The sequence below is a fragment of the Pseudoliparis swirei genome, chromosome 22 (assembly GCF_029220125.1).
Source record: "Pseudoliparis swirei isolate HS2019 ecotype Mariana Trench chromosome 22, NWPU_hadal_v1, whole genome shotgun sequence".
Taxonomy (NCBI): domain Eukaryota; kingdom Metazoa; phylum Chordata; class Actinopteri; order Perciformes; family Liparidae; genus Pseudoliparis; species Pseudoliparis swirei.
This window is the reverse complement of record NC_079409.1, coordinates 6,042,674-6,055,667: the sequence shown is the minus strand read 5'-3', so window position 1 is coordinate 6,055,667 and position 12,994 is coordinate 6,042,674. Positions and strand designations below refer to the sequence as shown.

Sequence of the window (12,994 nt, the reverse complement as noted above, 5' to 3'; positions counted from 1 at the left end):
GTGTGTGTGTGTGTCTGTGTGGGTCTGATTGTGTGTGTCTCTGTGTATGTGAGTGTGTATTTGTGTGTGTCTGTATGTGTATGTGTGTGTCTGTGTGTGTGCGTGTTTGTTTGTGTGTATGTGTGTCTGTGTGTGCGTTGCTTTGTGTGTGTATGTGTGTCTGTGTGTGTGTATGTATAATTTGTCATCCTTATACATTTTATGTCCTTTGGTATTTATGCATTTATTAAATGAGCGTTCTGATTGGATGAGAGCTACTGAACTGTTGACCTCCAGAGACATGAACACCTCCTCCGCTCACATGTGACCCATGACCTGCTGACTGAAAAGCAGGATTGTTTTTACTTTCTCCTCCACCCTTCTGCTCCGCCCTCAGGTGTAACGAGGAGTGCGCGGCGGGCACGTTCGGCCAGGACTGCGCAGGCGTGCGACTGCGCTAACGGCGCGCGATGCTACAACATCGACGGCGCCTGCCTGTGCGAGCCGGGCTTCAGCGGGCCGCACTGCCGGGACCGGATGTGTGCGCCCGGGAAGTACGGCATGCACTGCGAACGCAGGTGCCTCTGCCAGGACAAGCAGACCCTCAGGTGAGGCGGCGTCCCCCCCACACCCCCCCGGAAAACATGGTGTAGCCCTTTAGCGGGCGAGGAATCATATATGGTAACTTCGTTGATGTTGATGTTTATTTTATGTCACAACAGTAAAACAGTTAAGTTCTGTCCTCTAATAGCACTGGAGTGTTGTTACAAAGCATCAATAAGTGTGTGTGTGTGTGTGTGTGTGTGTGTGAGTGTGAGTGTCCTGGACGAGCTCGGTGCTGCCACCTGTGTTCGTAAAGAGTACTGCACCGTTTGTTTGTGTGGTTAAATGGTTTATATGGAGCACATGTTGGTTTTTATTGGTCACAATAAAGCCTGCTGAACGACGTGTTTTCTTCTTCATCACCACAGTTGCATTACTGCCCCTACAGTTGCATTACTGCCCGTTACAGATGCATTACTGCCCCTACAGTTGCATTACTGCCCCTACAGTTGCATTACTGCCCCTACAGATGCATTACTGCCCCTTACAGATGCATTACTGCCCTTACAGTTGCATTACTGCCCCTACAGATGCATTACTGCCCCTTACAGTTGCATTACTGCCCCTACAGTTGCATTATTGCCCCTACAGATGCATTATTGCCCTTACAGATGCATTACTGCCCTTACAGTTGCATTACTGCCCTTACAGATGCATTACTGCCCTTACAGTTGCATTACTGCCCCTACAGATGCATTACTGCCCCTTACAGATGCATTACTGCCCCTACAGTTGCATTTTTCACACTTCCCTTGAACATTCAGCAGTGATTTCATCACATTTGCCTCTATTTTTTCCCCAGCTGCCACCCAATGAAAGGAGAGTGCACGTGCCAGCCCGGGTGGGCGGGGCTGTTCTGTAACGAGACCTGCGCTCACGGCTTCTACGGCCACGGCTGCCTGGAGCCGTGCCTGTGTGTGAACGGAGGCGTGTGCAACAGCGCCACGGGGCGATGCCGCTGCGCCCCCGGCTACACGGTGAGGGGCGGAGCTTAGCCTGATTTGGTTATAGGAGTCAGTGAATGAATCATTTGTGTTTTCTCTGTGTATCACCGGTTAAATGGCCTCTAGGTTCATCATTAAAATGGATTATTATTGTTTTTTTTATTACAGGGGCTTCACTGTGAGAGTCTCTGTAAAAGTGGCGCCTACGGAAAGAACTGCTCCCTGGGGTGCTCCTGCAAGAACGCCGTCGACTGCTCGCCGATCGACGGCACGTGTTTCTGCAAAGAGGGTAAAAGAAACGCACACAGACGGAGGAGAGAGGGAAACGACTGACCTGTCCACGGACCGAGGACCGATGCATGACCGGGTCACAATCAAACATGGCTGACGGTCCCTCGTGTCTGCAGGCTGGCGTGGGCCGGACTGCTCCGCCCCCTGCTCCCAGGGCGCCTGGGGCCCGGGCTGCAACGCCACCTGCCGCTGCGCCAACGAGGCCAAATGTGATCCTGCAGATGGATCCTGCGCCTGCACCGCCGGCTGGCAGGGGGCGCTGTGCGACCAGCCGTGCCCGGTAAACCTCCGGATACGAGACGTTGCCTGTTTGCAGCGTTTGTAGGCTGTTGGAGAGATTCCCCCTCTGACGATTATTTGTTCCTCTCGTGTGCAGACGGGCTCGTTTGGGCCGGGCTGCCTGAAGAGGTGCGACTGCGTCCACGCCGACGGCTGCCAGGCGACTGCCGGGGAGTGCCGCTGTCTGCCGGGCTGGTGGGGTAAGTGATGGCGTCCACCTTGGCGCCGGTACCAACAGAACTAACTGAGCCACTCGGCCTCCAGTTAAAGGACTTCAAAATGGCCTCAAATTGAATACAAACATGTACTTTTTTATACGCTGCACCAAAGGCTTTCACTCATCATCATCACCATCAACATCATCATCATCATTATTTACTTAAAGGGCCAGTGTGTGGTGTTTATATATATTTAAAGGGCCAGTGTGTGGTGTTTATGTTTACTTAAAGGGCCAGTGTGTGGTGTTTATGTTTACTTAAAGGGCCAGTGTGTGGTCTTTATGTTTACTTAAAGGGCCAGTGTGTGGTGTTCATGTTTACTTAAAGGGCCAGTGTGTGGTGTTCATGTTTACTTAAAGGGCCAGTGTGTGGTGTTCATGTTTACTTAAAGGGCCAGTGTGTGGTGTTTATGTATATTTAAAGGGCCAGTGTGTGGTGTTTATGTTTACTTAAAGGGCCAGTGTGTGGTGTTTATGTATATTTAAAGGGCCAGTGTGTGGTGTTTATGTTTACTTAAAGGGCCAGTTTGTGGTATTTATTTTTACTTAAAGGGCCAGTGTGTGGTGTTTATATATATTTAAAGGGCCAGTGTGTGGTGTTTATGTTTAGTGTGTGGTGTTCATGTTTACTTAAAGGGCCAGTGTGTGGTGTTCATGTTTACTTAAAGGGCCAGTGTGTGGTGTTTATGTTTACTTAAAGGGCCAGTGTTTGGTGTTTATGTTGACTGAAAGGGCCAGTGTGTGGTGTTTATGTTGACTGAAAGGGCCAGTGTGTGGTGTTCATGTTTACTTAAAGGGCCAGTGTGTGGTGTTCATGTTTACTTAAAGGGCCAGTGTGTGGTGTTCATGTTTACTTAAAGGGCCAGTGTGTGGTGTTCATGTTTACTTAAAGGGCCAGTGTGTGGTGTTTATGTATATTTAAAGGGCCAGTGTGTGGTGTTTATGTTTACTTAAAGGGCCAGTGTGTGGTGTTTATGTATATTTAAAGGGCCAGTGTGTGGTGTTTATGTTTACTTAAAGGGCCAGTGTGTGGTATTTATTTTTACTTAAAGGGCCAGTGTGTGGTATTTATGTTTACTTAAAGGGCCAGTGTGTGGTGTATATGTTTACTTAAAGGGCCAGTGCGATGATGATGGTGATGATTCAATTAAATTCAGTTTATTTTGTATAGCCCAATATCAATCTGTACACATACGACATCCTTGACCTTTGACCTCTCAGGGTGAACATGTGAAGAACCCTTCAGGAGAGCACCGGAGGAGGATCCCTAGAGTAACTAAATACTAATACCCCGTGTTGTTGCTCCAGGCCCCCGCTGCAGCGCGCCGTGCTCAGACGGCCACTGGGGGCGCCACTGTAACCACAGCTGCTCCACGCATTGCCCCAACAGCGACACGTGCCTGAAGGAAACCGGAGCGTGCGTGTGCCTCGCGGGCTTCTGGGGGGCCGCCTGCCAGAACAGTGAGTGGCGGCAAGGGAAACCACAGGTACGCGCTGGACTTGACGTCGTCTACAGCCGCTCACCCTCTCCCATCATCTGTTTGTCTCCCAGAATGCAGTGCGGGTACGTACGGGGACCGGTGCGGCCTGTCGTGCCCGTCCTGCAGCCAGTCGTACCACTGCCACCACGTGACGGGGGAGTGCGACTGCCTCCCTGGACAGACCGGACCCAACTGTGATCAAGGTGAGCATGCACATCCTTAAAGGGACAGTGCACAGCCTTGAACGGACAGTGCACATCCTTAAAGAGGCAGTGCACAGCCTTAAAGGGACAGTGCACAGCCTTAAGGGGACAGTGCACATCCTTAAAGAGGCAGTGCACATCCTTAAAGGGACAAGGCACAGCCTTAAAGGGACAGTGCACAGCCTTAAAGGGACAGTGCACAGCCTTAAAGGGACAGTGTACATCCTTAAAGAGGCAGTGCACATCCTTAAAGGGACAGTGCACAGCCTTAAAGGGACAGTGCACATACTTAAAGAGGCAGTGCACATCATTAAAGGGACAGTGCACAGCCTTAAAGGGACAGTGCACATCGTTAAAGAGGCAGTGCACATCATTAAAGGGACAGTGCACATCATTAAAGGGACAGTGCACATCCTTAAAGGGACAGTGCACATTATTACAAACATTTCCGTAAATGTTCCAGAGTTATTTGCCAAGAGGTTTTTATTCATCTGTAGTTCTTCTTCTTCTTCTTCTTCTTCTACCTCCTCTTTTCCTCCTTCTTCTTCCTCCTCCTATTCATCCTCTTCTTCTTTACTTTTCATCCGTAGTCTCGAGAGTCAGACATCATAAAACAAACATAAAATTACATAATGTTTTACAATATTTAATCTTTCCAAAGGGTGCACAAAACAAGTAGTAGTGAGAATTCTGAGTAACATCTCTAACAGCGTATAACCGATGGCTCCTCTCTCCACGTGGTGCGCTTCCCAGTGTGTCCACTAGGCCACTTCGGCAAGCGATGCACTCAGGTGTGCGTCCACTGTGCCAACAACGCCACCTGCGACCACCGGGACGGCCACTGCGAGTGTGCGGCCGGCTGGACGGCGACCGACTGCTCCATCCGTGAGTTCAGCAGACAGCATGGAAAACCTGGAAAAGTCCTGGAATTTTCTAATGGTTTTTTTCCAGGCCTGGAAAGAGTCCGTGAAAAAAAAATCATCCAAAAAGTTTAGGAAACGTCCTGGAAATGTGTTATATTCATATGGTTTTTTTTCATGTTGCAAGTGAACGCACCTCAGAGTCTTATAAACATTTTTAGATAAATGTTTATTCTTTTAATTGAACTATTAATTGAATTTATTTGTCATTTAAGGTTGCTTACTGTTTGTTTTAGGATTATTGTAGTTTGTTTAAAAAATAGGAATTGTGAAAGGGTTCGTATGGTCATGGAAAACCTGGAATAGTCCTGGATTTTATTATTTTTATTTCCAGGCCTGGAAAAGTCCTGGGGAAAAAAATTTAATCCCAAAAGTTTTGGAAAATTTATGAAAATTTGTTATATTCATATATTAATTTACGTAGTTTGATCAAAAGACTAAACATTTATATACATATTTATTCTTTGAATCAAACTATTGTGTCTCATTAATTTGTGTTCTTTAAGGTTATATACTTATGTATACACAGATTTCTCATGTAAATGTCGTTTAAAGTCCTGGACGCCCATTGGTCTACAGGGGCTGAAACTAAACTTAAGGTTTTATTTTCCACACAGTAGATTTATTTAAATAGCTTTCAAAGGCATTCAGTTTTATTATCCAATAGTTTATAATCCTAACGTCGGAGAAGGTGACATCAGACTGATTCAGCTTGACAAATGGCTGAAACGATTTGATTATTAGGATTGCAGTAGATTAATGTTCCGTTGATTGACTAATGAATAAAGATATATTTGTTTTACATGTGATGCCTTCCAGCCTGTAGTCCGGGGCATTTTGGTCCGTTCTGCACTCAGACCTGCTCCTGCCCACTGAACCTCCTCTGTGACCGGCACACTGGAGACTGTGTGTGTGGGGGGGAGGAAGACTACTGCACACAAGGTGTGGATCCATGTGTACATGTGTGTCAACATTCACACACACATTCATGTAGGTCATCACCACGAAGGACACTCCAACCACACACTCCTTCTCCACCACGACACACACTACACGTCAAAGGTTTGGGGTCACCCGGACAATTTGGTGTTTTCCATGTAAACTCACACTTTTATTTATCAAATTAATTTCAACATGAATATAAAATCTAGTCAAGACATTGAGGAGGTTATGAATAATGATTTTTATAGTAAATATTAATGTTGTTCTTCATGTGGCTTAAAGGAAGGCCAGTTTTATAGCTTCTCTCACCAGCATAACTGTTTTCAGCTGCGCTCACATAAAGGGTTTTCTACCCCTCTGCTAGTCTTCTAAGGCGATAACACAATGTCCCACTAGAACACTGGAGATGGGCCTCTACACACCTCTGTAGAGACTTCATTACACACCAGAGAATAGTCATCTACACATTAACTATGAAGAGAGAGTATTTATGATTCATTTAATGTTATCTTCATTGAAAGAAACAGTGCTTTACTTTAAATAATAAGGACATTTCTAAGTGACCCCAAACATTTGAACGCTAGTGTACGCTAGTATAATGTAAAGGTTTTCAGAAGCACTACCACCTTCGTCCACAGGGATCGCCAAAGTCAACCTCAATGAAAGTCCCCCGTCGTAGCTTTGACGCCTGCGTTATTTCTCTTTTCCGCTCCTCCTGTTTTTCCAGACTTGTCGGTGAAGTCGGGCAGCGTCATGGTGCCGCTTCCTCCCGGCGAGCGCGAGTCGTGGGGCGCCATCGGCGGCATCGTGGTGCTCGTGATGCTGGTGGTCCTCCTGCTGGCGCTGCTGCTGCTGTACCGCCGCCGGCAGAAGGACAAGCAGAGCAACACGCCGACCGTGTCCTTCTCCACCAGCCGCACGGTCAACTCCGAGTACGCCGTGCCAGGTACGACCACATGCTGTGTGTGTGTGTGTGTGTGGGGGGTACTACTCACGACAATGTTAAAATACTCAAATACTAAAAGTGCTGTCTTTCAAATTCTACTGAAAAAACTATCTTATGATTTGGGGGATTGCCTCCACGCGGCTAACAGTGCTAAAAGTGCTCAGAGTGCTAACGGTAGCAACAGTGCTAACGGTGGTAATAGTGCTAAAAGTGCTAACGGTAGCAACTTGGTTTGGGCTTCCAGATGTTCCTCACAGCTACCACCACTACTACTCCAACCCCAGCTACCACACCCTGAGCCAGAACAGGCCGCCGCTGCCCCACCTGCCCAACAACCACGACCGCACCATCAAGGTGAACGCCCCCCCCGGCTGTTACGTCACCTCCTACTTTAGGCAGTTTGTGTGTAACGCATCCCGGCAACAAGCTGTTGTTTGGTTTCTGATTGGTGGACTGCTCCCTCGCTCCGCCTCCAGAACACCAACAACCAGCTGTTCTGCAGCGTGAAGAACATGGAGAGGGAGAGGCGGGGCCTGTTCGGGGTCGAGAGCAACGCCACGCTACCTGCAGACTGGAAGCACCACGAGCCTCGCAAAGACTCAGGTACGTCTGGGGGGACTCGCACTGACTCGCAATGACTCTTAATGACTCTCATTGCTTCGCACTGACTCTTAATGACTCGCACTGACTCGTAATGACTCATTGACTCACTGACTCGTAATGACTCTTAATGACTCGCACTGACTCATAATGACTCATTGACTCACTGACTCGTAATGACTCTTAATGACTCTCACTGACTCTTAATGACTCTCACTGACTCTTAATGACTCTCACTGACTTGTAATGACTCTCATTGACTCACTGACTCTTAATGACTCTCACTGACTCTTAATGACTCTCACTGACTTGTAATGACTCTCATTGACTCTTAATGACTCTTAATGACTCTCATTGACTCACTGACTCTTAATGACTCTCACTGACTCGTAATGACTCTCATTGACTCGTAATGACTCTCACTGACTCTTAATGACTCTCACTGACTCTCACTGACTTATGACTCGTATTGACTCTCACTGACTCGTAATGACTCGTAATGACTCTCACTGACTCTTACTGACTCTCATTGACTCATTGACTCTCACTGACTCTTAATGACTCTCCCTGACTCTTAATGACTCTCACTGATTCCTACCGACTCTCACTCAGGACCATCCTCATTTAGAGGAGACCCTGATGCAGCGCCTGCAGAGTGCATGTGTGGGGGTGAGAGTGGGTCCTGGTTCCTCCAGAGCCCGGGTCCTGGTGTCTGTGCTCATGCCTGCAGAGTGCAGGACCCGAACCCTAAACCTGCATAAAGAGTAAATGTCACCAATCAATGTGACGCCGCTTGTTGTTGATGAAGGCCGCCTGAGCCACCAGAGACGGGCAGCGGCTCCTCTTGGACAGAAATCACCAGAGTCAACAAAGCTCGTTGACGTGAGACAACAACACAATGAGCACCTCATGAGAAGCTGCGGGGGCATCGCCCGGTATCCATTCAGCAGGATTCAAACCGAGCCAGTGATCTGCCTTTTGATTATTCGCCATAAATGAAAAACACGAAGATGACAGATTTGTCTTTTTTATTGCTTACAGGAGCTTTTGGAATCGACCGGAGCTACAGCGCCAGTCTGGGAAAATATTACAACAAAGGTAAAGTCCATCTCTCTATTTTCAACCTTTTTTTTGCTCTTCCGGTATCTGCAGGGAAACCAAAACATACACGAGTACATACACAGCCAGACAATGTGGTGTTTTCCATGAAAACTCAAACTTTTATTTATCAATAAAATTTCAACATGAATATAAAATCTAGTCAAGACATTGACGAGGTTATAAATAATGATTTTTATTGTAAATATTAATGTTGTTCTTCTTGTGGCTCAAAGGAAGGCCAGTTTTATAGCTTCTCTCACCAGCATAACTGTTTTCAGCTGCGCTCACATAAAAAGGGTTTTCAAGGGTTTTCTACCCCTCCGCTAGTCTTCTAAGGCAATAACACAATGTACCACTAGAACACTGGAGATGGGCCTCTACACACCTCTGTAGAGACTTCATGAACACCAGAGAATACTCATCTACACATTAACTATGTAGAGAGAGGATTTATGATTCATTTAATGTTATCTTTATTGATAAAAAACCTTTTGAACGGTAGTGTACGTCAGCAAGAGGATGCGACATTAAACGTTACATGGTACCCGGCGGTCACGTGTCTTTTCTCCCCGTGCGGCGGCAGAGCTGAAGGGCGCGGCGATGGCGGCGATGGCGGCGGCGGCGGCGGCGAGCAGCAGCTCCCTGAACAGCGAGAATCCGTACGCGACCATCAAAGACGTGCCGGGTTTCCCCTTCGGCCTCCAGGAGTGCAGCTACATGGAGATGAAGTGCGCCGCGTCGCCCAGAGAGCGAGCCTACACCGAGATCAGCCCGCCGCCATTCAACATGGCCGCCTTGCGCAGAGGTGAGCGACCCCCCCCCCCACCCCCACCTCCTTTTAAACATGTTGGTTCACACTTGTTTTTTAGTGTTCTGCTGGAGGGCCTTTTTTAAATTAAATCTTATATCTACATTTTTGCTCAGACTAAAACCAAAAAGTCAACTAGAGACGATCAGCAGGTATTTTATATTTTTAAATAAATGTATTAAGAGGTTAACATCCCGTGTGTGTCCCCCCCCAGAGCGTCAGAGCTCCCTCGGCCACGCTCCGTACGAGGACCCCCAGAGCCACTACGACCTCCCCGTGAACAGCCACATCCCGGGGCACTACGACCTGCCGCCCGTCCGCCGCCCCCCCTCCCCCAGGAGAGCCCCCCAGTGACGTCACAGCCCCCAACCTCCTCCTCCTCCGTCGTCCATACTTTGGGGATGACGTCAGGCCCGTGCAGTCCTTTCAGGCTCTTGTCTGACCGTCCACTGAGGAGCTACGCAACACTGCCCCCGTGTGGGCGAAAGTGGTACTTGCTTCACCGCGACAGACTTGCCATCCAGACTGGGGAGCCAGCGGGGGGGGCCCGCTGCATTCAAGTCCCGTGGGAAAAATAAGACGCCAGAAGACTACACGCTTAAAAGCAGCACCTCAGGAGCTGAACATGCTGCAAATGAAGTTTGCCAAACATTTTGCCTACAACTGATCAGCTGGTGTGTGTGTGTTCAAAGGGCTCATTTTGTCAATTTCTTTTTATGTAGGGTATTTTACATTTAAAAATTGTTTAATTTTTTTTTATCAGGCAGCTTCAGAATAATTTTTTAAGTTTGAAAACAAACTTTTTCAACTTAAAAAAAAAAAGGAACTAGATACAAAAGTTTTGTTTGTTTTCTACAGCAAAAATCCTGCCAGTCTTTATTTACTCTGAGACATTATGAACAAAAGAAGTTATATTTTTCTGATATTCAGTCTTGAGTGATGTTTAGTTCTTGGAGAAACCACAGTGACCAACGATGAACATCTTTAATAGTCCATGTGGCCCACTGCCATATGAACACTTTGTAAATATAGAAATGAATATATTATCTTTAGTTATGTTTAACAGCCTTATTTCACAGATGTTTAAGGGGTTTGTGACCAACAACACCAATAGATATTCACTAAGTTGTGAATATTAAACCATCAAATGTACCAAAGCAGCGTTATGATTGTCAGTGTATAAATACGTCCGTTTGGCATTTAAAGGGCCGGTTCACCCCAAATAAAAAATTAAAGGGACATTTAACTTCCTCGACTTAAATCATTTTACATTGTTTTGGGTTCACCAAAGTCATGTTTGACATTTTCTAAATGTATTTTGTTTTTACATTTTTTAAATTGTTCAGTCAAGTAGATAATCGAAACCCCCGTGTACCGGTAACTATGTACATTGTGCTTTTAATGCTACAGCTTTGGCTAGTTGGCTTTCATGTATGAACATGTATTTGTGAATGTAATCATGGGGAACGTGTGTGTGTGTGTATGTGTGTGTGTATAATGTAAATAAAAATGGCTGCACTTTTTATCCGTGGTGTTGAATGACGATGAGGAATAAATAATAATCACAGGAGGCGTCACTGGGGAAAAAAAGAATATTTTTTACTCATTGAAGGATTATTTTAGAAAAGCAAAAGAAGCATAAATCGACTTAATGGCTTTTTCATATCGTTAACATCATTATGACAAACACACTTCAAGCTCATTACATCTTTGGCGTTTAAGGCTCACAACAGGAAATGCCTCTACATTATTATTATTTTTTAACCTCAAGTCCTTCAAAAAGAGTCTTGAGGCCTCACATCCAGATTTAAGAGGTTTTACGGGTTTCAGGGTCCACACTCTCACGAAAGGTCGTATACTCACACCGTTAATAGAAATCTGATTTTGGTTCTTCGTCATCTCGTTAAAATGTTAAACAAAACTCTAAAAGCAGAAGGAGCTTCTTTCTGCTTTATAATCTCTGATGAACCCGGACCCTCCCCTTTATGATCCCTTTAGAGTTTTCAGTTAACTTCTTTTATACTTCACCATCACACAAAGTACATCACTCAAATTTACGTTCTCATATGAGATGAATACTACATCTTTGGAGCTGGTCATTTCTTTAACTAACAACTGTTAGACTTCTTAAAGGCACGTGGGGGTCAGATTTAAGGCACAAATAATCTAATGTGGCACAAATACCATCTTATAAAGTACAAAAACAAACAATATCAAAAACTACCACGTATTTAGTGTAAATACTTTTCTTTTATAAATGACTCGAGCTGCCAGTACAAATCTACCTGCTGTGCGTATTTGGTGAGGCCGTCAATGGAAGCACGAAGCCACAAAGTAAAGTGTATATATACACAAAATATATTTCTCAAATAATTATTTTCTCTGTCCAAAAGTATGATCTAAAACTACATAAAGAAATGGTCTCTGACATGGTCGTCTAAAACTAAAAGGTGAAACAAATATATATATATTTATTATATATATATATAAATATATATATTTATATATAAATGCATACATATATATATTTATATATATATAAACGTATATATATATTATATATAAATATGTATATTTATATTATTTATATAATATATATATTATATATAAATATGTAAATATATAATATATACATATCTATATAAATATATATATATATATATATACAATATATATATATATTGTATAAATAAATATATAAAAAATATATATGGATGTATATATATATCGTGAACACCCTGAGCTTAAAGTACTTTGGTTTATCAAAACAAAAACTACATTTTATGCATTTTCCCTGCAGCAAAAAGCAAAATACTGTCAAAAAACAAACAAGGATATTTAGATTGTAAACAACAACATCTGAAATTAAGATTTTATCAATTTGATGGACGATAAACATGATTAACAAACTACGAAACCTCTGGTCAATGGAGCCTAGTGTGTGTGTGTTTGTGTGTGTGTGTGTGTGTGTGTGTGTGTGTGTGAGAGAAAGAGTGGACAAGCATTAGCACAGCACAAATGCATTAACATAATTTGAATATATATATATTTTTTTAAATCCTGTGCCCTTTACCCAGTAAACCTCAATATAAAGTTAACCTGCAGATTAAAGTGAATAATAAACTAAATATATCAGAAACATAAAAATAAAACTCAGACATGATGGCCCTCCGCTGCAGCAGGTGATGTTCAGGTGATGTTCAGGTGATGTTCAGGTGTTGTTCAGGTGTTGTTCAGGTGTTGTTCAGGTGTTGTTCAGGTGTTGTTCAGGTGTTGTTCAGGTGTTGTTCAGGTGTTGTTCAGGTGTTGTTCAGGTGTTGTTCAGGTGTTCACATGATGGAGCAGTCATGCTTCTTGGCTCGGCCCTGGTGGAGGAAGTGACACACTGCAGCGTTACAGGGGGACATGAAGAGGGAGGAAGTAAAGGGGGAGGAAGTGAAGAGGGAAGTAAAGAGGGAGGAAGTAAAGAGGGAAGTAAAGAGGGACGAAGTAAAGAGGGAGGAAGTAAAGAGGGAAGTAAAGAGGGAGGAAGTAAAGAGGGAGGAAGTAAAGAGGGACGAAGTAAAGAGGGAAGTAAAGAGGGAGGAAGTAAAGGGGGAAGTGGGCATTGCCTGCATTTGATATCGGGTCAACTGAAGAGCCAGACTTTCTTTAACGGGGTTAAGTTGACATGAAATGTA

The 12,994-nt window shown here is 44.7% G+C and overlaps 2 protein-coding genes across 4 annotated transcripts in view; one reads left to right on the top strand and one right to left on the bottom strand.

Moving 5' to 3' along the window:
* The window catches only part of pear1 (platelet endothelial aggregation receptor 1), a 43,633-nt gene extending 32,796 nt beyond the window's left edge, over positions 1-10,837 (top strand). Inside the window, 16 exon segments of the mRNA XM_056444123.1 lie at positions 377-418; positions 420-587; positions 1,385-1,559; positions 1,695-1,815; positions 1,934-2,097; positions 2,194-2,296; positions 3,622-3,774; positions 3,866-3,997; positions 4,751-4,882; positions 5,737-5,859; positions 6,587-6,805; positions 7,050-7,159; positions 7,282-7,408; positions 8,447-8,503; positions 9,090-9,311; positions 9,529-10,837. Of these exon segments, the coding sequence (XP_056300098.1) occupies positions 377-418; positions 420-587; positions 1,385-1,559; positions 1,695-1,815; positions 1,934-2,097; positions 2,194-2,296; positions 3,622-3,774; positions 3,866-3,997; positions 4,751-4,882; positions 5,737-5,859; positions 6,587-6,805; positions 7,050-7,159; positions 7,282-7,408; positions 8,447-8,503; positions 9,090-9,311; positions 9,529-9,668 (2,188 nt within the window). The 3' untranslated portion in view covers positions 9,669-10,837.
* A 1,216-nt stretch (positions 10,838-12,053) lies between these two features.
* LOC130212864 (lamin-A-like) overlaps positions 12,054-12,994 on the bottom strand; it is a 30,082-nt gene continuing 29,141 nt past the window's right edge. For all 3 annotated transcript variants that reach the window (XM_056444125.1, XM_056444126.1, XM_056444124.1), the window contains exon 13: positions 12,054-12,679. In XM_056444125.1, the coding sequence (XP_056300100.1) occupies positions 12,644-12,679 (36 nt within the window). In that variant the 3' untranslated portion in view covers positions 12,054-12,643. The remainder of the gene's footprint in view (positions 12,680-12,994) is intronic.